Source organism: Tachysurus fulvidraco, chromosome 16, assembly GCF_022655615.1.
Source record: "Tachysurus fulvidraco isolate hzauxx_2018 chromosome 16, HZAU_PFXX_2.0, whole genome shotgun sequence".
In the NCBI taxonomy this organism is placed as follows: Eukaryota; Metazoa; Chordata; class Actinopteri; order Siluriformes; family Bagridae; genus Tachysurus; species Tachysurus fulvidraco.
In genome coordinates this window covers 9600294-9624130 of record NC_062533.1, presented here as the reverse complement: position 1 = coordinate 9624130, position 23837 = coordinate 9600294, and the positions used below count along the sequence as shown (strand labels likewise).

General features: G+C 36.9%; 2 protein-coding genes across 7 annotated transcripts in view; both read right to left on the bottom strand.

The window, feature by feature from the left end:
- Positions 1-6131: 6131 nt before the first annotated feature.
- On the bottom strand, positions 6132-15043 carry yy1b (YY1 transcription factor b). Of its 4 annotated transcripts, none has more exons than XM_047801596.1 (7): positions 14306-15043; positions 11928-12090; positions 10011-10046; positions 9674-9734; positions 9268-9426; positions 7998-8022; positions 6132-7289 (listed from the first exon to the last, which is right to left on the bottom strand). In XM_047801596.1, the coding sequence occupies exons 1-7, from the start codon at positions 14886-14888 to the stop codon at positions 7246-7248; spliced, it is 1071 nt and encodes a 356-aa protein (XP_047657552.1). In that variant the 5' UTR covers positions 14889-15043; the 3' UTR covers positions 6132-7245. The 4 variants fall into 4 exon arrangements, with proteins under 4 accessions (XP_047657552.1, XP_027004924.1, XP_027004925.1 ...); XM_047801597.1 differs by lacking the exon at positions 6132-7289 and adding an exon at positions 7624-7646 and having other exon boundaries at positions 14306-15042; XM_027149123.2 differs by lacking the exon at positions 7998-8022 and having other exon boundaries at positions 14306-15040.
- Positions 15044-15639: 596 nt separating this feature from the next.
- Positions 15640-23837, bottom strand: part of evlb (Enah/Vasp-like b) — a 29972-nt gene continuing 21774 nt past the window's right edge. For all 3 annotated transcript variants that reach the window (XM_027149122.2, XM_027149119.2, XM_027149120.2), the window contains 10 exons: positions 20018-20081; positions 18852-18928; positions 18415-18695; positions 18048-18142; positions 17903-17948; positions 17733-17775; positions 17324-17384; positions 16671-16731; positions 16512-16569; positions 15640-16402 (listed from right to left, as the gene is read on the bottom strand). In XM_027149122.2, coding sequence (XP_027004923.1) covers positions 16365-16402; positions 16512-16569; positions 16671-16731; positions 17324-17384; positions 17733-17775; positions 17903-17948; positions 18048-18142; positions 18415-18695; positions 18852-18928; positions 20018-20081 — 824 coding nt within the window. In that variant the 3' untranslated portion in view covers positions 15640-16364. The remainder of the gene's footprint in view (positions 16403-16511; positions 16570-16670; positions 16732-17323; positions 17385-17732; positions 17776-17902; positions 17949-18047; positions 18143-18414; positions 18696-18851; positions 18929-20017; positions 20082-23837) is intronic.

Sequence of the window (23837 nt, the reverse complement as noted above, 5' to 3'; positions counted from 1 at the left end):
GAAAGCATTGTTTTATTAACTGCACAGTGAACAAACCTTCAAGTAATTTCCACTTTACAGGGGGTGTGGTCATGGTAAAAGAGCTGGGAATAAATCAAAATTAGATTGGGAAATTAGAGATTTGATTGTGGAGAGCAGTTTGGATTCAAAAATACTCTTAATTAAAATCCACCTAAATCATGCCACAGCACCACAGATTATGTTTTACTGTCCAAGCTAAATTTATATGCACAACACACAAAAATAGCCTAGTTGTGGGGGGAAAATGTTGCATTTCAGTCTGTAAACTGCAAAAAAAAAAAAAAAAAAAAAAAAATGGGCAAATTCAAGCAATATTTGATTATTAAGCCTAGATATGTTTTACTCATTTCAAGATTAAAATGATCTTCTTTTGCTCATTTCATGTATTAAAAGGCAAAAATAAGTGCCTACAGAATAAGATAATAAAGCCTGTCTAGAAATAGAATTAAAGGTCTTATAATTGGTACAATTTATAATAAGATGATAAGGAAATATATCAGCTAACATTTCTTTTATCCATTATATCCAAATTTGCTAAGATATTTTTTGCAGTGTAATATAATTACATGATTATGTTAACAACCGTTGGCAAGCTTTGAGGTTGCAGACTAGAAAACAGGTATAGATACATCATGGAGTCTAACAATGAAGCGATCAGAAAGCCGCATTGTCAATATATTTCATTCTGATGTTATCTCCAATATGGAGAGATGAGCTCATGTTCTTTCTGGCTAGGTGGAGGTAATATATTTCATGGCTGAATAAGCCTGCAGCAGTGAAGGTTGTGCGGTAATTATTTTTAGAAATGTTAATCTTCAGCTCCCACGGCAGCACTGAGTAGGAGAGGGGATCTCTCGCAAGCATAGGCTCTCTGAGGTCTTCTGTTTGTTCAAAGGAATGGCAAGAAGGCTATGAAAGAGGCCATTCTAGTCCCAGGAGACTCTGCTCCCCTCCCTTTCCCACAAGCTCTCATGCTTATAAAAGCAGCCCTTAAATTTCACACAGACAACGAGCCTGCATCCACCATAGCACCGATTACAGAACATCACTTTAGTTGACTGTTAAAGGACAAATGGGTTTAAATAGGCAATAATTTGCATCAGCAGTAAAAAGATTTGTGTCTTTCCACTTAGCTGGATGCGCGACTGGAGAGATAAATGCCAGGTATCATTTTAAAAGAATAAATGTAAATGATGCCTATGGATGGATAAATTCAACCATGGAATATGGTGTTGAACAGATTAGGGTATTAACATTACTGCTGGAAGCTAAGATGTCAATTAAGGATTGATTAATTCATGCACATGAGGAGGGCAGGTCATTGTTCCTTCTGCTCATTATCAGTATTAAAATGCTGCAAACTTTAGCACGCTGTGTGACAGTCTCAAATCGGTCCCATAAGGGCGCATAAATAAAACATGAGTATCAGGAGCAAGAGCCTCACTTGAAATCCGACAAGGAGCTCCTTAGCTCTTGGGCTATGATTCAGTCAGCTGCAGATAAACAGAGCTCATCCTGTTCGTAAAGGGTCAGTAATTACTACTCCGGCCATATGGTGCATTGCCACTTTAGCACTGATATACCAAGGCCAAGGTAATGAGAGTTTCAGTTTAATTACCCTCATATAGGAGAAGAGTCAACCACTTAAGATACTCCTGAATAAAGGCTTGTAGCTTTCAAACAAAAAATGGTAGTAATTTCCTGTTAAGCCGATAAAATCAGCTAATCAACACTTAATGATATACAGGTACCATGTCTGTATTGTTTCATGGGGTTTGCACTTTATTTATTTATTTATTTATTACTTTTCTGCAAGTGCCTTTTCAAGTGGCCGTTGTATAATACAATATTTCTTGGAACATTTATCTGAAAGAATGGAACTGCTCTGTTGTAGGATTTTGCATACTGATAGAATGATTAATGGGACAACCGCAGAGTCCAAGAGTCCTAGATGTAACATTTTTCTAAGAGTGTAGGGTATATACAAGCTGAATCTCTCCATATCAATTTTGCAAACATACAAAGGATGTGATTATATTTTGTCACATAAAAAGCATCAACTATGTCTTTCTTGCATTATTGATTTAACAATTAAATGTCTACAATGAGAGCAAAAAATAATTGGTTTTCATGTGTCCAGTGACTGGACTTTGCATTCCTATGGAGTGGGATTATAAACAGAATTATAATATATGCAGAGGCAATTTCAAGCATATGCATTATTAATGCAGGAAAATGTGCTCTGAATGAACATCCTTGTTAATATTGAATGTGATTACTCCTTCTGGGAAAGTGCTGTCTAGAATACAGTCGAGTAATTGAAATGGTAAAGCCTAAAGAACACTCAAGACTAGACTAACACGGCCTGCCATAGAACTCAGGTAAAACGGTTCAAATGCTGCTGTGTCTTATGGAAAATATGAATTGATTCACAAAAATGGTCATTTTAATATTCTGTATTAACTTAAAACCAATGTTGTGGTATGCTACCTCAGTCCAATTTCCTTCCTTTCTCCTAAATGCCATTTTGATATTACTTTTTACACAAAACTTTCAAGTTAATTGCAAATTGTTTAGTCTTTAGCATCACTGATGAAAATTTTATGAGCAATTTCAGAAATTATACCTAAGATTTAATTATGGTTCAATCTACACTGTCTCACTAACCAAATGAGCTGTTTTATGATTTAACCCTGACATTTGGAATTCATGATCCTTAGCATACAATTACCTCTAACCTGATGATAATAAGCTTATGATACATTATGTCTTTCCTGAATGCTTGGCCTTAGAATAAATCCAATAATCACACAAAAGTAAATGTTCAGTAAAGCATCTCTCCTTAGTCAGTTCAACAGCTAAATGAAACACAATCATCCACTTATCAATGCATTAATCAATCATGGGCACATGCATGATTTTTTCCACTCTCTCCCCAACTCCATGGAATTCAAGGGGATCTGCATGCAGCCCTTCATGACTTTGTTACCTTGGCAACATATTTCTGCATAACTATATGTGAAATGCAGGCTTTGCTTGCTGCAAAGACACACAGGATTTTTCATGTCTGGAGCGTTCTAAAATCATATCACCTGCTGTTATCACACCACCAACAGATGCATGTGCACGGACATAAATACACATGAGCACAAACATGCAATGCATTTTCATTTAGATATGCATGAACTCTACTAAATAAAATATTCACCATTGGTAAATAAATAATATAGCTATGATGAAGAGACAAAATAAGAAAAGCATATCTACTATTACTGCATCAAGGCAAACAAACAGCTAGGCTTAAATCCACTTTTCCATTTCATTATGTTGACAAACTGCGGTGGCATATGCTCAGAAACATGATGAAGCAGGCGGAGGATTTGGCTTGAGGGGAAATGCTTAATGAACAGGCAAAAAACACCCATGTTTTTCATGCTCATTCTGGGCAGGAGGCCTGACTGCATGAGAAGTAGAACATTTGCTCCCCACCACCTTTCACAATCGCTCCAAACCTAAACAAACACCCCAGCAGACGACTCCTCCCAGTGATAAATTGTAAATTCCACACACACGCATGACACAAAAACATGCTTCCATTTGCTGCACACAAGGCATCCGTTGCTGGCAGCTCTTTCACAGACAATAGGAAATTTGTGTTGCAGTACATTTCACAGGAAATACTTAATGTCAGAATCTAAATTCACGCCCACAGACCTGACAGGCCTTAAAACAGATTTGTGTGAATTATTAGGTGGATAAACAAATGCAGTGATCAGCTATAACATTAAATTCACCTACCTAATATAGTGTAGATCCCCTTGTGATGCTATAAAAGCTCTGACCCTTTGAGGTATGGACTACATAAGAGCTCCGAAGGTGTGCTGAGGGCAACATTACCAGCAAAAACCTTAAATTTAGTAAGGTGTGATATGAGTTTTCCATGAAACAGTGCTGTTTTAGTAGGAAATGTTTTTGGCCAAGATAACACCATGAATTCATTGTCTTATTCCTGAAATCATTGGCAGGGAACATGACAGGTAGCATTATCCTGCTGAAAGAAGCCACTAAGATTAGGGATGGCACTGCTATGAAATTGTGCGATTTGGTCTGCAATAATGTGTTGGTCAGTTCCACATGTCAAAATAACAGTCACATGAAAACTTCTAGGACAGAAGGATTTCCATCAGAACAGACCATCACATTGGCTTCTGCCTATGTCACATCCTGGTGCCATCACCTCAGTCATGCACGTGCACTCGGCTATTCACATGATCTAAAAGGAAACATGTTTCATCAGACTAGGCCACTTTCTTTTGCAGATGATCTCATGATCAGGTCTTCTACTTCTACAGGCACTATTTGTCACCTATCCAAGTTGCTCAGATCCTTATGTTTGCTAATTTTTTCTGCTTCTAATATGTTAACTTTTAGAACTGACTGCTCACTTGACAGATGCCATTGTAACAAGATAATCAATGTTATTTACTTCACCTGTCAGTGGTTTTAATGTTATGGCTTTCTACATTACCACCATTATTAATCATTACTGTCAGGTAATACAAAGATATCTGTGCTTTCTAGCCTTTAGGCACAACAGCGGAAAAACAAAAGAAGATGAGAATCAATATGGTGCATATACCACAAACACTGGTTAATGGATTTATCATAGACATTTCTTTGCATAGAATGTAACATATCCCAATTTTCCATTCAAGCCTGGTTACAGAATAAAAGCGACTATAATAAATAGTCTCTGTTGACAATGTAATAGAATGCACCAGATTTAATCTCTTCCATCTGTTGAGTACACACAATAAAATATACAATGGGTTTGTCTAGTGCATAAATAGACCAATTATAAAAGTACAAACAAAGCTACTACTATGATTTACCATCAAATGTTAATTATGTTTTTTTCGTTCAATTAAATTTAAGTTGTCTAGTGCTTTTAACAGTGGACATTGTCACAAATCAGCTTTAGAGGAATATAAAAATTCAGAATGAAAATTGTGAAGTTTTATCCATAATGAGCAAAGCAGAGGCAACAGTGACAAAAAAAAACAACAATCTGAGATGATTGCTTATTTACACTGTCTCTAGAGTAGTGAGGAATCACAAAACCTGGACAGTGTGGACCTGTTTTCGACCCTGTCAGAGTGAGATAGTATACCTATCTGATGAACAACAAATATGTATGACAGATGCAGTGGAGCCTTATTGGAAAGTCTCTTCCCTTATTTTTGGAATCCCTGTTCACCTTTGTACAAATGAAAAGCTATATTCTCATTGGCTCATGTTCAATTTTAAATACTACATAAACAGGTCAAGATTAGAATATATTGAATATCAAAAAAAAAGAAAAAAAAGAAAAAAGAAACATTTAGGCCAAGCAGAATAAAGAGGATGTCAGATCATCGCCAGACAACATTCAAACTCACATTCATAACGAGCAATTTAGCATAGCCAGTCCTCCTGTCTGCAGGTTTTGTTTTTACAATGGGAGGAAACTGCAGAACCTGACAAAAACCCATATAAACACAGAGAGAACATGTGAAACTCTACAGACAGTAACCCGTTAAAGCTAGCCACTGCGCCATGGTGCCACCCACTCAGTATCATGCATTATTTTACATAATCAGTGAATGAATCATCATAGCAGGTCAGGACCATGGACAGTGCATTAATAAGACTCAGGTATAATCAGAGGAGCTGGATGGACTTAATGTTGAAATCAAAATATCTCTCTGGCTTAATACATTTAATAACATCATAGAAATACAGTGATTATTGATTAATGGAGACTCAAGCTGCAGCAATGGCTCTCTGTGAAGAGCAGTTCCTTATCCCCCATTGCAAACACACTGACACAGACAAGGTTTTTTTTTAAGAATAATGAAGAAATCATTATTGAAAACAAGAGTGACTCACCTCTTTATATCCGGACCACAAGAGGTCACTATATGTTCAAAGTCAGATTTAAAAAAAAACAAAAAAACACTTCCAACTAAAGTCAGATCAAGCACTGATAGGATGGCCTAGAGTATAGTTCTGCTCTTTAATTGCTTCTGATGATATTTATACAGTCCATACAATCAAGCACAGAGAAAACATTGAGGCATTTGAGTTTTAATTGTAGACTGAAATACATGACAATGTAATTATTAACAAAGAATATTCCATGATTTAGGCCTTTACAATACATTACAAACAAAGGAAAACAAACTCTCATGTTGTGGTTTATTGTGAAACATGGGTCAATATATGGGTTAAAAAGTGAATTAATGTTTCTTTGCCATGTGAGACAATGTGACAAAAGAAAAAGCAATTGATGACCGAATGCTATAAACAGTAAACACTTGAAATCACACTGTCCATTTCTACATGATCATCACACAGCCATACAATACACGTGTACAAGATTATTCAATGGTTAGATTACAACCAAACAGAAATGAAGCAAAAAAAAAAAAAAAGATATCTTTTTACATAAAATACTTTTGAAGTATTGTCTTACAGTAACTATAGTCAACCCTTTCAAGAACACGCCCTAAGCAAATCCTTAAGTCTTCAGGGATAAAGAATAATCACAAGGTTGCATTACTAAGTACATTCCAGAAAATAAGTGTACAATATGCACACTTGGAAAAATACAAAATTAAAAGCTATATCTATGCAGACTGATGAAACTGATATAATAGTGAAAAGAAATGGAGCCAAAATGTTCTTGTTCCTTACTGTGGTAAAAAGTAATGTCTACAGATGAGTGTCCATGAGTTCCATCATTCTGCTGGCTGCAGTAAGCCATCACAACGTGGGATGGGCAGCTGGGCCGGACACGGCCGTGCTCTGCTCCTCGGTAAGGGCCACACGCTTAAGTGGGCTGATTCAAGAATACAGGGGTTACCAATGTTTCACTTTGTGTCCTTTACAATACGTCATAATTAAACCCCAAGTCCTTTTAGTCATCATTTCTGCACTCCTTAGGAGAACTACAGAAGGGGACAGTTCACACCTCCAGTGTTTTAAGATGCTGTCACGTTGAGGCTGGGTTCAGGAGTAAAAGGAAAAATGCAGTACAGAGCTGTTCATTGGTTATTTTTGGCTTTTGCATGCGTTAGAATGTGTGACTTGAGATTGGTAGACTGAGCAAATTTTTTATTGCAGCCATCAAAAGGACAGACGTATGGGCGGTCTCCGGTGTGAATTCGTACATGTGTGCGGAGGTTAAAGTCCAGGGAGAAGCGTTTGCCGCAGCCCTCGAAAGTGCACTAGGGAAGAGAGATAAGAATCAGAATTGAGCTTTCTACAGGTATCCCCCCACATATCCCATGGTAGCAACAGAGTCTTATATATGTGAAATAAACCTTCATTCATATGAAGTATAAAATTATATACTTTATTTTGTTACAACAATTACAGTGCATACAAGCAGGCCTTATATTATAATATTATATAATATTAGGCCATATTTTAATACACCAACAATGTCTTCACACAGATATTTTCATTTAGTTTAATGAAAATATTTTTGTCTGTGGTTTTAAACATTAATCTAGTCTAACATACCAAAAAAAAAAAAAGTATGTCACCAACCATCTCTGCTTGAAATAATGTTTGTTAGACATCTGTAATGCAGGTACACTCAAGATTAATACATTCTGATGTTTGGGTTTTTTTTTAACTGCTTTTCATAGATATACATGTTGCATTAAAGGCTGCATGCCCATAACATTACAAGAGCTAAAGTTTCTTTTCATAAAGGGTATAATGCAATTATACCACATCTCTGCATCTACTCAGAGTGAATATATATTAGCTGAGTATATACCTACTGGTCCTTTATAGGAGGTATAAGAATGTAAAGCTTTAGAGAAACTGGAAAACACTGCCAATAAAAATTACTGACATGACAAATTCTGCTCACAAGAATAAATAAAGTAAAAGAAAAAGAAGAAAATCAGAATAAAGGCTTTTACCCAGCATCCCTGTGATTAAATCAATCTGAATAGGGGCATAAAGAAAATTGAAAAACATTTAATCAATGAGCCTTTTCATTAGTAACTTCATTTCAGCCAATATAAGACAGTTAACCAGATTAATCAATAAGATTAAATGAACAATGTTAATCCAAGCAATTCAACAATTTACTTCAATATTGGACCCAATTATGGGGTTATTGCATGCTGAAATGTACATGCAGGTGCTTTTACTGTCATCACAGCTGGTAAAATATTATAGAGCACTAAAACCTCTATAACCTCATGCTCTACTGGATCCTTTTCTTATTTTAAATGTGCAATGGGGGAAGCAAATGTCAAAGCATGTCAAAGTTCGAGCCTGAGTATGGCCAAGTGTTTATTCTGCACGTCATGCACAAGCCCCAAAGGCTAAATATGGCCTGCTGTCACATTTCATTCAGCCTGAATGAACATGGGAGAAAATAATATTGGTGCAGCTCGTAGAGCACTACTACAACATTTTTACAAGATCTAGAATTCACAAGAGATCAGAAATGTAGAGAACACCACTGTTTGGCAAGCAGGCTCACATCTCTCAGTGGTTGATTTTAATCAGCGTTTCAGCACACACTGTTGCATATAATGCGAGTCAAACTCGCATCTAAAAACTATACAGACACATGTTGGGTATTGGTAATCCTCAAACCAGGAATTCATTTTAGTGTGATGAAAAAGTATGAAAGAAAAATGTGATCCGTGCAACAGTTTCACACAATTTACAGGCACAGTAGTAGGAGTGGTGATGACAAATCTATTATCTAAATCATTTAGCACATATACCACAGCAAAGAAAACGATTTAAATAGTATAGAATTGCTTGCTTTTCTGATAACTACAGTGCACATATCTGGCTAGTAGCTTTCAAACAGAAACAAAGAAAATACCTGCTGAACCTGATTTGCTACTCCTTTTTCTAAATCATAGAAACTGGCAGGCAAAAATAAATAAATAATTTGATTACACAAAGTATACAAATATATAGAAGGAAATTGTTTTAATAAATCACCTAATAGCACATACGCTTAAACAGATTTCCCTATTATTTGCAAAAAACCTGTTCTGATTACAAGCCAGTCATTGGTGGGAATCAATGAACTAATATTTTTTTTTTTAAGATATATCTTTGCTTTAATTTTAGGTTAAAAAATATGAAGAGTCTTAGATTACGGTCTTTCAGGTTCTCACAAGAAGGCAGATATTGTGTTAGACAGCTTCTGTAGAAACTAACCTGGAAAGGTTTTTCTCCGGTGTGAACAAGCTGGTGGCGCTTTAGTTTTGAACTCTCTACAAAGGCTTTCCCACACTCTGCGCACACATGAACCCGGGGTCCGTGGGTGTGGAGGTGCTTCCTCATTGCGGAGTTATCCCTGAACATCTTAGTGCATCCCTGAAAGAAACAGATGCGAGTTTACTCTCACTTGCAAAACAAAGCTTCACACCAAGAACTTATAAAAGTGCAAAGTATTAAAACAAGATAAACACATTACTATAAACCTGTTTTGGCTTTGAAGGCTTTGAAGACCTCTTAAGAATTTAAAATTTGTGTTGTACAAGAGGATTACTTCTGCATGCTGACAAAACACAAAAGAGGTGCAAATTCCACTGAAGGATGCGAATACATCACAAACACTTACTTTGTGGGGACAGGCTATCGTTCTGGGTGCATCGTCCTCTTTGACCTTTCGTGGTTTCATTCTGAGAGAATAAATAGAACAATGGACCTGATGAGATGAATCAAAGCAAAATACTATTGTATTTATTGCTCATAAAACAACATTTTTCTTTATGTACTGCCTCATGTGCAAACATTTTTGCACAGCACAGACAACGTGATAAAAATAGCTGTGCGACTTCAATAGTTACACCACCAGTGTGTCCTGTGTTTACCCCCTTATAGACCCAATGAGAATTACACAAGCTCTGACACCAGTATGATTGACAGGTGGTCCATGTCATGGGTCCATGTCTTACCGTGCTGAGGTGCGACCCAAAGAGCCGCTATTGTTACTGTAAGAAAAGACCTCAGTTAATATTTATTATAGTTATCAGGTTAAAATGTAGGGTAAAAAAAAACATGTGATTTACATATAAATCACTCCTTACTTTAACATGCAATCATTTTATTCCATGCCATAAGGGCATCACTGTGTAAACTGGAAAGCTGTCTTTACACAATATACAAAATCACGTCCATTCTAAATCACACACAAAGGTTAAACAAATAGGTTAAAATAAAGCCACACGATTTTTCACCCCCCCCCCCAAAACCATTAATCTCACAACAGTCTCGAGCCGAAAGAAAAATCGTTTGTAATAATTTATTTACTCTTGATTTCCTAAGAGTTCATTACAAAGCTATGATCTGTAATTAGTTGCTAACAGGATTTCTAGTTTGTGACAAATCCTTTCAAATCCCTAACCAGAGAGCATTTAATAGTGATTCATTGCAAGTCACAGCACATTCTCCAGCCAATGTGCTGAGCAGCTGAAACACTAATTTGTCAGAATATTCAATAGCGATACTGACCACTTTTCTCACATAACAGAAAAGAAACATTGCCGTGTTTAGGGAAATGAACATGCCATAAACAATAGAGTGATTGTGAGGTGTTACATCAGAATACATGTGAGCTGTACAGTTGAGTGACAGTTATCATACTGTACATCTGCTTTCTGTTCCTATTGAGCATGGCAAGAGATCCAAGAAGATAAACTTAATCAGTGAAGAACAAATAATACTGCATGAGGCAGAATAAACAAAATGGTTGATTTTGTAATTTTGAGTGATTTCACTGTGAAATAAATTTAAAACTGGTTTTCTATTGTATGGCTTCATGTTTGAATTCTATGCAATAGTATGAGAATCTCTCATTATTGCGGTCTTTTTCTGCTGCCGTAGTTAGAGACGTGATGTGCTGCACAGAGAATGATATAAATACACGCATGACATGTCATTATTTAGCTCATAGTGGGTTGCAAAATGCCAGACCTGTCTGCGCATTCTCAGATAAATGTACCAGTGTCTGAAAACTCTAGATTAGAGATCAGCTAAAATTGTGTTGGGTAAATTAAATTGAATAATGATCCACTGCTCTCTCAGCAAAGTGGTGTCTGCACTCCAAATCTCCAGGCAACAACAACAACAACAACAACAACAAAAAAACTAAATTTGTCTGCTATATGATTTTACTTGTTTTATTCTTAACATTTGGTCTGTTCCGGTCACATTTGAGAAATAAAATCAGTAATTGCTCTGCAGGTTTAAAAAAACAAAAACAAAACAACAACAACAACAACAAAAACCCTGTAGTGACAGTCAACATACTGTACTTGACCTCACAAATGTCATGGTCATTAGTAAAGACCCTTAACTTACTCTCTCTCAAGGTCAGTTTTCACACCATGTCCTGGAGTACTGCCATCTTGCCATGTCAGTTTCCCATCTCTAACTCAACCAGGTTAAAACCGTATCAGGTGATAGTTGGGTAGATAAGCTTTTTTTTTTTTTTTTTTTTAATCAATCAGTGTCCTTTTTTCTTTTTATGAATGCCCCAATTAACCTAAATTTTGAAGAGGTGGACATCAATCCAAACCACCTAACTTTGTAATCCACATATGAAGAGCAGGACTGAGATAAACTGCCCCAAATCGCTGTCGCCATAAATAAATATTTCTTTTTCCATAACAGCAGAAAACAGATTAGCCAAATTACATGTTGCTCAGAGACGTCTGACAAGTCAGTTCTGACCCGAAACCACATTACAGTACAGTTAAAATGACCTTTCTTTGAGTGAGTCAGTCTGAATAGCAAATGCCAAGTCATGTACAGTAGCCATCCTCTGTCATCAGTTACATAAATACATGTGTATGTGTGTATGTGTGTCTCACCTGGCAAATTCTGCAAGCTGTTTGGGGTCAGAGAGGTCAATGCCCGGGATACCACCGGGAGGAAGCTTTTTTCCAGTCATGTATTCAGAGTAATCTGGAGGAGAATTCTCCCCAATAATCTGCTCCTCCACCACTGTTTCATGGTCAATGTCCTTTTTATCATCTGATATATAAAACAAAATTATAAACTATTAATACATTATTAATCATCAAACTACAGATCATTACAAAGAATGTTATGAAAATCTTATATATAAAGTGTGCAGGGTCAGCGTAACCGATTTGTATTGTGTACAGAGATGTAATGACTAAAGTTGTCACGATAGAACAGTTCTCTCTTTATGCGAATATCGTTTGGTTCGCATTTCCCAGGTTTTTACGCTGGATGTCCTTCTAAATTTTTATTATGGTAGAAGCACTAAAACGACTGTCACCGTCAGACATTCAGCAAACTGCTTAAAACAACTCAGATGTATTTCTGGTACATGTTGATATTCTCTGCTCTGGACCAGATTTACTTTTCCAGAATGTGTGTGTGTGTGTGTGTGTGTGTGTGAGTGTGTGTATTAATATGAATATATATATAAAAACGGAGTCTGTCAAATCAAAGCACGGGCATGTAGTAAACTGACACGATGCAGTGCAATCAGTGAAACAAGAAGCGAGAAGTAGCAGGGAAGTGGAATATTGCACGCTGTACATAAGTAAATGTATTGTGTGTATAGGTGTCATATTGTAATGCCACAGTAAGTTATATAAATATTGTTCTGCGTGAATTAAAAAAAAAAGCCCATCACGTATATCGAGTCTAGTTTTAGTTTCCTTGTGACATTGTTAGTGGGGGCTGTGACTTCTTGTCGACATTGACATTGTTAGAGAGGGTGCAGTTTGCTGTGCATATACATACACTCAGACAGCCACTTTATTAGGAACACCTGTATAATCATGGTGATCTAATCAGCCAATCACACGGCAGCAGTGCAATGTAAATAATCATGTAAATACAGGACAAGAGCTTTAGATAATGTTCACGTTAATCATCTGAATGAAGAAAAAGTCTGATCTCTGTGACTCATAGCTTGCCAAAACCGGTTTAGTCTGTGTGCCAGGTTTCCATAAAAAAAGTTAAATAAATAAAATGGTAATTTTCTATTGTTTATCTGGCCAGTTTCTGAGAGTCTACAGACCCTTTGCTCACAGGATGTTTCTGCTTTATTCACACAGACATCCCATTTTTCTTCATTCTATTGATTTGTAAACATTAATGAAACTATTGCCTTCATCTGCATTATTTTGTTTACACTGCACTGCTGCCACTTGGCTGTTTCGGTGCCTGCATACATGTGTAGGTGTTCCTAATAAAGTGGACGGTGAGTGTAAACAGAAAACAGGAGCGTTTCTCTTCGAACTGTTGTACGAGGGTAAATAATACACGGGCTTTTGTTGTCACTAGCTTCACACCATGTTCATTCGCTACAGCTAAACTACATGCAAACGAATAAAACAGGAAAAATATTGACATAAACCTCAGAAGCTGGATGTCATCCGTCTGGTCACAAAGGAAGTCTCCTTGGCTTTGTTGCCTTGGTTACTGACAAATTCACTCCTTATACATTTAAACCGTATACGTGTTTAAATGACTGATATTATTAATGACCGTTAAATTAAAGAGGTCGAACTAAAACAAAAAAGCGTGTTGTAATACACGTTTATATCGCTCGGGGTTAAATTACTGAAACAACACCGAATCCCAAACCATATAGGGCTTATCAGTGCTAGCCGACAGCTGCTATTGCTAATTTAGTTAGCCAGCTATATAAGGTGATGCTATCATAGTTAGCCAGTTAGCTATAAACAAACAATGGACGTTGACGGAAATACAATCGACTCACTGATAACCACGTTCATATTTATTTATTTATGTACTAAAAGTTCACACAACATAATTCTTCCACCAAATTAGTACGACGTACTTAAAGTAACACAATTTTTTTAACTATACATTAAAAGCCGTGCTAACGAGTTAGCCTCCCACACTAGCGGCCTACAGTCTGCACGAGCAGCGTGCTCGCGCCAGCAAACGCCGCCATCTTCGTTCGGCCGCGCCGTCGCCATGTTTTCGGGCCGCCATACTGGACTCGGGGAACATGGCGGCGCCCAGCAACACTTAAAAACATGGCTTCCCTTCAAAACAAAAACACAAGAGAGTCGAACTCTTCGCATGTTCGCGCACTTAAGTCTCAGAAACGATTCTCCCGTCATTACTCCGAGATACAGTCAGTGGTACAGACAGACAACGCCCTGCAAGGCCGCGCTTTGTATCTACAACAAAAACAACGAGCTGAGAAACTTACACGGTGTGTGACAGTGTAACTTACCCGACGCCCACATCGTCACGGAGAATTCTCCTTCTAGAGTTTTTATCTGCACCTGTTTTTGCTCCCATTTCCTCCCGGTGGCTTCGTTAGTGCTCAGGTACGTCTTTTTACCCGCTTTCTTCCCACCGCTTCCTCCTTTCTTCATTCGGCCCATGGAGCTCTTCCCTGCTACCGTGACCAGAGTCTGTCCGATGTAGTCCTCATCTGTCCCGGGAGCAGGAACCGGTATAAGGATCTGGTCCTCAAACCCATCATCTGTCCGTAGATCCGACTCGTCCCCACCGACCACCTCCTCTCGGGTCTGCACCAGAATCACCTCCTGATGATGGACCTGATTCGGGTCGTCTGTTACAAGCGGCTGCAGCGCGATCATAGGCTGGTGTTCATCATCATCTTCTTCTTCTTCATCTTCATCATCATCATCACCTCCGACCACAGTAGTCTCGATCGTTTCCACCGGAATCGTCTCCACTTCTATTTCGTGAAGTTCCACTATTTCAGCCGGCATCTCCGAGCCGTCTGCTTCAATATACAGCGTTTCTCCGGATGCCATATTGAATTCCGCCAGCTTGCTTGCTTGCATACACACATATGCACACAAACATATGCACACACACGCGCGCGTTGTCTCACAAACACACACCCCCTCAGCTTAGAGAAACGATAACTGCCCTCCCTCCTCTTTTCGATAATACAGATAATTCTACTTCCTCACAACGAGCTCACGTCAGCTCTCAGATCCAGTTACAGATCTCGCGAGATTTGAGAGAGAGGGGAAAAACGCTCACTATCTCAAATTGCTGACATAAATAAATAAATAAATACATAATTTTTCTATTTAATGTTGTAGTAAGTCAGCATGTCATACCAGGAAACCTATAAATAAATGATTTATTAATTGCTTAACCAACTGGTCGATTATTTGGTTAATTAAGTAATTAATTAAGTAATTAATTCATTGAGTTGTTATTATTCATTAATTATTTGAGTGATTTGTTTATTTAGTGACAATGAAAAGTGCTCTGTAAAAAGTACAGTCAGTAAAAATAAAACCTCAGGAGAAACATACAGATGTCTTTTGCATGTTTTAACAGTCTCTTGCACTTGAAAATAATCTTGAGTTTTATTTATTAAGTATAAAATAGAATATTGATAACTTATGATTGATTATGGCTTATAGAGGATGCACTTGAAGTGAATATTCCTGTTCAAATCTCTCAAATTAATCATAGCAACTAATTTATGCAAGACATTTTCTCAATTTTATTTCATGTGCTTTAAAACACACCGTCAGAAAAGGGGAAATTTCAAAACAAACTATCTTTACTGGACCATTTTAGCCAATAAACATTTTATTAACAACATGATCACAAATACTCTGGTGTAGTGTTTTTTTTTTCATGTAAGAGCGCAATATCCAAAAAGGAAGTTTATCTCCTGACCCCCAGTGTCATGTTCCTCCTTCCTGTCAGTGGTTACACATCTGTGTTGCCAAAAGTACTTTAAAAAAGATTTTTACAAAATCATGGTGAGAAACAAATATTTTTAACACAAACAAAGGAAAATAAAAGTTAAACAATATAAAAGGCTGACCTATGAACATGGGCAATGTTCAGTCTATTATTATTATTATTATTATTATTATTATTATTATTATTATTAATGCACTACATAAATACCTACTACCACCTAAATAATCACTACTACCAGTAATATAATAATAATAATAATAATAATAATAATAATAATAATAATAATAATAATAATAAATAATCCAAAAAAGGGACAAAACAGAAGAAATTCCTATAAAGATATTAAAGACTTGAAAAGGTCATTGCCAAATATAAATTTAAACCAGAAAACAGAGAAGTCAGTGCAAATGTCTTCCATCTGTTTTTACATCTGAGGGGTACCACAATGTTGAGTACATATTAGAGCAAACTGAAGCATTTGCTTTAACATGGTGGTAACGTTGCTGGATGTCGTCCCCTCTTCAGCTACAGCAGTTCCTGCCAGGGGTCGGGGCTCATAAAAGTGGGGTCACATGAAAGCTGGGAGACTATGTCGTGCTAATTCTACTAAGTTCATGTCTAATGGCTGGAAAAGAAAAGAAAAAACATTTTCTTACTATTTCATGATTTATTTAGCATAAATAAGATCTAACTTTACTGTAATTATATGTTTTTTATGAAATTTCCTAACATACCATCAATGATTTCATCTTTCACCTTGTGCAATTCACGAACAACTTCTTCTAAGATTTCCTATGGATAAACAAACATAAATAACAAGGGAAATATAGTAAGTAATATATTAAGAATATGGAACGTTAAGTTAACTGAGTGTAACAAGACTAATCTCTTACTTGTTTCATTCTATCCAAGTCTAAGGAGTCTGTGTCAGTGCTACTGCCCACGGGTCGAACTCTGAACAGACCAAATACACACAGATTCATTATAAAAAATGAATTGGGTTCAGACATAATGAAGAATTTGTGAACATAACTACATCAATTTCTAATTAATTTTACTGTAGTTACTGAATAATTACCAGATACAGTTATCGACTAACATGATTTATTGCAGGTAATTGAATACTAACCACAGAAAGTAAGGGGTTAAATTACTCCATTAACATAATTTAATCCCACAGTGGTGATGCATTTCATGTATGAAAAGTCTATACAAGAATATTATAGTCATTGCACCGATTAATACAACAGCTATCTTTCCCTTAGCAAGTAAATGTCATCCGAAACACTTTGTATGTTTTAGACGGTTGTGTAAAACTGATATAAAATATGCATTTAAAGAATGAAAGGATCAAAATTTTAACAACTACCACAGATTCAAAACAGATTCATTCAGAAAAGTCAACAAAACGAATCAAATGTGAATGATGTTTCTAATAATTATTATAGTTGTTAGACAACAAACAGAGTTGTAGTGGCAGCAATGGCATTCTTTTTAAAAGCTTTTGATTGTGTTGATAATATTCCATGATTTGTGAGACCCTCACCTCGAGACCAGTGATGATCTCTCTGCGGAGTTGGCTCGATCCCACGGCTTCTTTGCACCATCTGCATGTGAGAACAAGAAGAGTTTACAGGCTGTTTGACAGCAAGAATTCCACCTCTTGCACTTCATTATTTATATAATAAATCATATTAATTTATTATCATGAATCAGCTAAGATAATATTATCAATACAATTTGCCATGAGTTATAGAGTAAAAATTAAAACTGTCTATAGTATAGGGATATGTCGACACAGTGGATATTTTATCCATTGAACAGGGATTACATACATCGAACATTAAATAGATAAACGATTTAGATAAATGGATCATTTTGATTTTTATGCCTCCTTGGTTTTTAAGAAAAATCCAAAAAGCAGCATTAAAAGATCATGCTTTTGTAACAGATACCTGCATTCTGTCCTCTAGACATTGGAGAAGAATTTGCATCATCCTGTAATAAAGCATATTTGTATAAAATGTTTCATAACATCTAGAGAATAAAGCATTTTACTGCTTCTGTAGTCATTTTATTACTTTAGTTATCTTGTGAATTTCAAGAGAAGATTTAATGTACTTACATTTTGGCAGTCTCCATCTTTCTCTGACTGGTCGACCACTTTTCGTCTATGTATTAATTTAGAAGTGCAAAAAAAAAAACCAAGCTATTTTTCAAACAAAAAGAGATATCACTTGGTTGTCTTTAGATATTGAATTGTTCCTGACCTCCGTGCCAGCAGGGCATTCATCTCCTCCATCAGGCCCCCACTCCCTCCGCTCGTCCGATTGGCATCGTTTTTGGCTCCTGAACTCTCGTCAGGCTGTAAACAAACAGAGCAATCACAAATAATACAGCATCAGCTCTGTACGTGCAGCACCTCCACCATGCATATAGGTTTCAGAAATGTAAAGCTCATTTAATATCATACACCTGACTAACAGACATCATGAATCTCAAGTATTCCTTTTCACATATTAATAGTATTAATGATAGCAGTATTGATACAGAATAAACAACTTGTTAGTTTTTCACCAATCATTGCAGTAAATCCAGAACAAGTTGCAATTTGCATAGCTCAAAGATCAAACGGACCCTCTGCACTCTGCGCAGTTTGGCCCCGGCAATCATGGCAGCGAGGCCAGTGGCTGCGTGCGCATCCTCGTGATGATGATGATGATGAGCTCCATACCCACCTCCACCTAGAGGTAAAGGGGGTGGAGGAGGGGGAGGGGCTCCTGCTGTAGAAGGCGGGGGCCCAGGAGGTGCAGGAGGAGGAGGTGGAGGTGGGCATGGGCCTCCAACTGACATGACTGGTGGCAGTATACTTGGAGGTGCCACCGAGAGCACTGCGGGATGTCCCTGAAACGGGGAGCCTGCCAAAAATGGTTAAATAATAGATGAAAAGTTAAAAGGGTAACACAAGATAATGTAAAAAAAAGACAGGGAGCAGCAAATAAGGCTAACAAAATATGAGGGAGCTGATACTTAATCTATGTTCTGCTAGGCCATATCTCTCGTTCTTTTACTACCTGAGTTGGAGGAGCGTCGCTCTCTTTCAATATGTGCCTGCATTTGCTGCTGCTGCTGTTGCTGCATTTCCATCTGCCTGCAGAGCACACATGCAATTTATAGAGTCAGAGAACAGGGGATATAATCTGCATTAGAATCAGCTCAATACCATGCAATTACTCTCATGCAGTAAGACCTCACAGCAATGAAGAGTTAGGGCCTGTACAGAATAACTTTTACATGGGGATCTGGAGTAATTTTATCTTTTACACATGGTACTGTAGGACTTTATTTCCTATGGGTTGGTAGTGGGTCCTTTTTTTAAAATAATAATTATTCAGAGAATCAATTTATTTCTTTCCTCTCCAGTAACTGCTTTACCTTGATCAGGGTCATAATATATGAAAAATCTATCCCTTTACACTTTACACTCTGGATGAGCATGATGCCAGACAACTGCCGGGCATCATGCACATGCAATTAATTTAGCTTAACCAATTAGTATACTGTACATGCATCATTTTGATAGGAAGGACGAAACTAAAAGAGAACATGCAAAACTCCACACAAAAAGAGCAACCCAACCCTGGAGCTGGAGAAAATTCCTGTTTTAAAGTAAAAACTGTTTTTGACTCAAAGGGAGCATGCTGGCATTCTCAATACATTTCAGATAGTCATCTTTTCAGTTTTACAGGCAGACGTGATGTCTTGTGTTTAAAAGAATGTTCTACCAAACAAAAAGGACGAATCATTTGCAAGGATTTCTCATTCAACATTTAGTTGGCACAGATCCCATGATCGCCATTTGAGATCGCTTGTTAAAATACTGTGTACTAATTTTATTTATTATATCATATATTATTGCACAATGATTGCTATTTTTGCCAGCGCTCTATTAGAATACATGGAAAAAAAGAGAGATGTAAAGGTTTTCACCTGCACCTCATAACTGCAAAAAAAAAAAAAAAAACATGCCACAATTTCTTTCTTCCCTCTTTGGACAACATTTTCTATTCTGGTGCTTCACTAAGTCTGACTGCATATTTCATCTGAATGTGAATAAATAAAATGTTCTTCCTGAAGGAGTACATAATGAGGGAGAATGATGTCTGTTATTTTGCATGATTCGTGACTCTCAAGTTGTGAGCCTCGCAAAATTTTGCTGCAGTTATAAGTAGGACCTTACCTTCTCTGCACCTCCAGTTCTTCTGCTGTGGGGCCGTTCTGTACATGGCGCTGAACTGCTGGACCTGAGAACAGAAGATTGAGAACAGGATGATTGCAGTATTTCATATAAAAACTGCCAGGATCTGCCACTGGGGCAAACCTTTCATTCCTCACTTTTATAGCAACATGTTTTCCATTTAGTTTCATAGTAGTTAATGAATTCCTAATAGTCATAATGTATTAAACATTTGAATAAACAAACAAACAAACAAACAAATAATAAAAAAGCTATTTTATTGGTTAGTTATTATTTGTAATATAAGCCTGACATTTGGCCTTGTATCTTTGACAGCAATCTGGCAAAGATGAGCTTAATTATAAAATGAGATTCTATTGCGCTGTATACTACAATATCTAACCAAAGCAGCTCCTCTTATTTTCTTTAAAAAAAAGAAGATTGTCCATTGACTAAATTTCATGTATAGACATCACAATGATATATCAGTAGTAACACTACCAGTTGGCTGTCACTATTTTACAGCATGTGCTTTCTGTCTTCTTGTGTGCTTTTGCAGGAGTTTTTTTTGCTGAACACTTCAGAGCATGTCAGTGACTTTATACTGACAAAATGTCTTGTCTCAGTAAGGGCAGTATATCTTATATGTCTGTTTATTTCATTTGTTTAATTTACATTTAACTACATGATGATATGTGCCTTTTATATTAAAGTATACTCCCATAAATACAAACAGGAAGAGGAAAAATGGATCAAATCTGGCTTATAGCCAAAGCAAATTAGAATGGACAAATACTTAAATATTTTGTTCAAATACCAAGGCAGTACATGATATACAGTATATAAACTGCCCGAGGTTACTTCTTACCAACTTATTAACTGTTCCCTCTGAATAACACTCTCTATAACTGAACAGTATAATATATTCAACTGAAGCAGACTGAACGATAAACACGCTAGCAGGGTAAAACCAGGGTAAAAAGTCTTAAAGATATATTATTTAGATATAGGTATGGATTCTACCTATTCCTTTGGCAAGATTTTAAAAATTTAAAGCATTTACAATGAAGTCATTTAAGCACAAATGCTACAATATGGAAAAATATGGTGTTAAGGAACTGACCGGCATGGACACATAGACACATACTGTGTATTTAATCAGTTTATTTAGTATGACAGGATGGGTATGAGTCTTTAAATTATATAGTGAAGTATATATACTATGTAATTAATTGTGTGGGTGTTTGCTTGTGCTTTTCATGCTCATGGCCTTGTTGTTCCCTAACAGAACCAAAGAGTGTTTTATTTCAGGGTCTTGCAGACGATGCAATGCCCTCTGGCTGTCACACTGTGTTTTATGATAATGATCTAGACTTGGCAGGAATTCATCAGGCGATTAAAGCTTCAGTCTTTATGTCAGGGACTAAAAATTGAATCCAATAACAATAACATGTGACTAAAAATGTGGCTGCTTATTCACATATAAGCAATTATTGCATTTTAAGTATCTTGGAAAAAATAGACATATAAGCACAATTGATTTAAGGTAATAAATGCTGACTGATTGACATTTGGGATTTAACTGGAATATTGGTTAAGGGAAGGAGGTACACATGTTACCTTTAAGGCTAAATAAGTAAAAGAATAAAAACAGCAATACAGCTTATTACTGCTATACAGTATATTTGCTGCACCTTCTGTAAGCAATTTAGAAAAATACACAGGAATATCAAGAACTGATTGCTAGAAGGTAGTTGACAGCTATGAACTGATAATATTGTCGGTCACTGATACATTGTTATAGGGAATGCCAGTCATTCCTCAGGATCAAATGTCAGCTTTTGAACCAACACATAAAACACAACAGAACCTGATCTGGTCTTTCAGAGCCTGACACCGGCACTTTGACTCATTTTTCACCGGTAAACACTGACATGCACGTGACACGGTAAAACAAAATATTACAACTGCATTTACATTTGTAAATGTTAACGTAAATGTAAACATTACAAGTAACACAAATGAAGTCATCCTAGAAGCATAAAATAAAATAGCAAAACAATGAAGCCTGTATGTAATTTGTATTATATCTAGGTGATTAAAACATTCAGAGAAAACACAAGCTCTAGTTAAAGCCATCAGCTGTTATGATACTGTATGTGTCGGTGTTGTACATCAGGTTTGTTGAGAGATTACAAGTTTACAGTGACCTTTAACATGACCCTGTATCCTGGTCTGTTTGCACTGTCACTTGGCAATATAATCTGAATAATATGGATTTTTCCTGTTGCATTTTATTGATGCCATGTGAAATGTAATTGAGCGTATTAATATATGGTCCTTTTACCAGTGTTACTATTTCTTAACTTTCCTCTACTAGAAACCTTTTCAGAGTAAGTAGAGCATCATACCCAGAGATATCGATATTCCAGTTCACCTTAGTAAAACTTAATTTATCCTCCCTACCCATAATTATTTTCTTTCAACATATAGAATTTATATGTATTTATTGTGTGTACAGTATATATGCATGTAGAGTTGATCAGTATAGTCAGTATAGTTTATCAGTATAGTTCCTGACGAACATGATCTAAAGCCTTCTCAACACCACTAAAGGACCATTAAACCATCCTGATAGGAAAGATTACAACAGAAGTGAGATGGAGAGCAAGCAGTACCTACAGGACATCTTGAAGAAGAAGAGTCGGCCTTGGCAGATACACAGACACCCACAGACAAACTCACTGCTGATCATAGTGCACCCGAGCACTTCATCCCTTCTCTTCCTCTCTTTCCTCCTCCTCCTGTCTGTGTCCTCTACACTCGTTCATGCAGGTCTCCTGTTTCTCCACAGGGTAACCCCACACCTGAAGTGTAGCAGCTGGCTAGCGAGCCCTGACCAGCTCGTATTTCTCTAAAGCTCACTGGCTCTAGTGCCTCTGCTACCACATACATACAAACACCTCCAGACCAACAGAGAGCAGTGCAGATGCATGCGTGAAGATGTTTTCATCTTTCATTTTCACTCGACAAGAACGAAAAAAAGCAGAGAATAAACTTTAGTACCGAACCCAGGGGAACGCAACACAACCACTTGGTTTAATTAAGATTAGCATTGTAATGGGAAAGTCCTTCTCAGTCCTTCTCAGTTATTAACTTAGCAGCCCTAATTCTAATTCATCTCCCTATGCACACTTTCTGCACGTTTCATGATAATCAGTCACAAGGTTGAGTTCATATTATCATGTGTGGGAGATGATTCAAATGCTGTATGCCCTGTGTAGGGGATAGAACGAATACATGTGAAACGGCACAGAAAAAAAGCTGGATATAAATGAAGATCAGTCACTGACTTGTTTTGACCAATGATGCTAATTAGAAAAGAAGCCAGATTAATTTTACTGAGACTGAGGTATTTGCAAAAATATTCAGATTTTAACTGAATATATTAAGCTGAGAATTTTAAACCTATGTAATAGTAAGAGTGAAGGGTTTTCCCAGGCCACTACTTAGTGAGTGACAACAGTCACAATGAACCCTTATTCTGTTTTCCTACCAATTACATTTAACATAAACTTTTAAGTGTTTCCTCTGAAATAAGTCTGTGATGCAGTGTACAGTGAGCACCATTAGAGGGCCCCCTGATTACCACATGGCCATGCAGGCTCTCTGCCCACATCACCACTCAGTAGAAATGCTTGAGTTGCACAGAACTTAGCCACAGATACACACGAGTATTTACAGGGTTAAAAGTGATAAGACCAACGTCTGCTGCAAAACCCACCAAATCTTTCTTTAAACCCACTGAGTCCTCACAAGTGAA

Coding starts and splice junctions, on each gene's coding strand:
- yy1b (XM_027149123.2), bottom strand. CDS start 14,888: ATGCAAGCAAGCAAGCTGGCGGAATTCAATATGGCATCCGGAGAAACG. Junction 12,091..14,305: donor CGTGACGATGTGGGCGTCGG/GTAAGTTACACT, acceptor TTTATATATCAG/ATGATAAAAAGGACATTGAC. Junction 10,047..11,927: donor CAGCTTGCAGAATTTGCCAG/GTGAGACACACA, acceptor CTTTTCTTACAG/TAACAATAGCGGCTCTTTGG.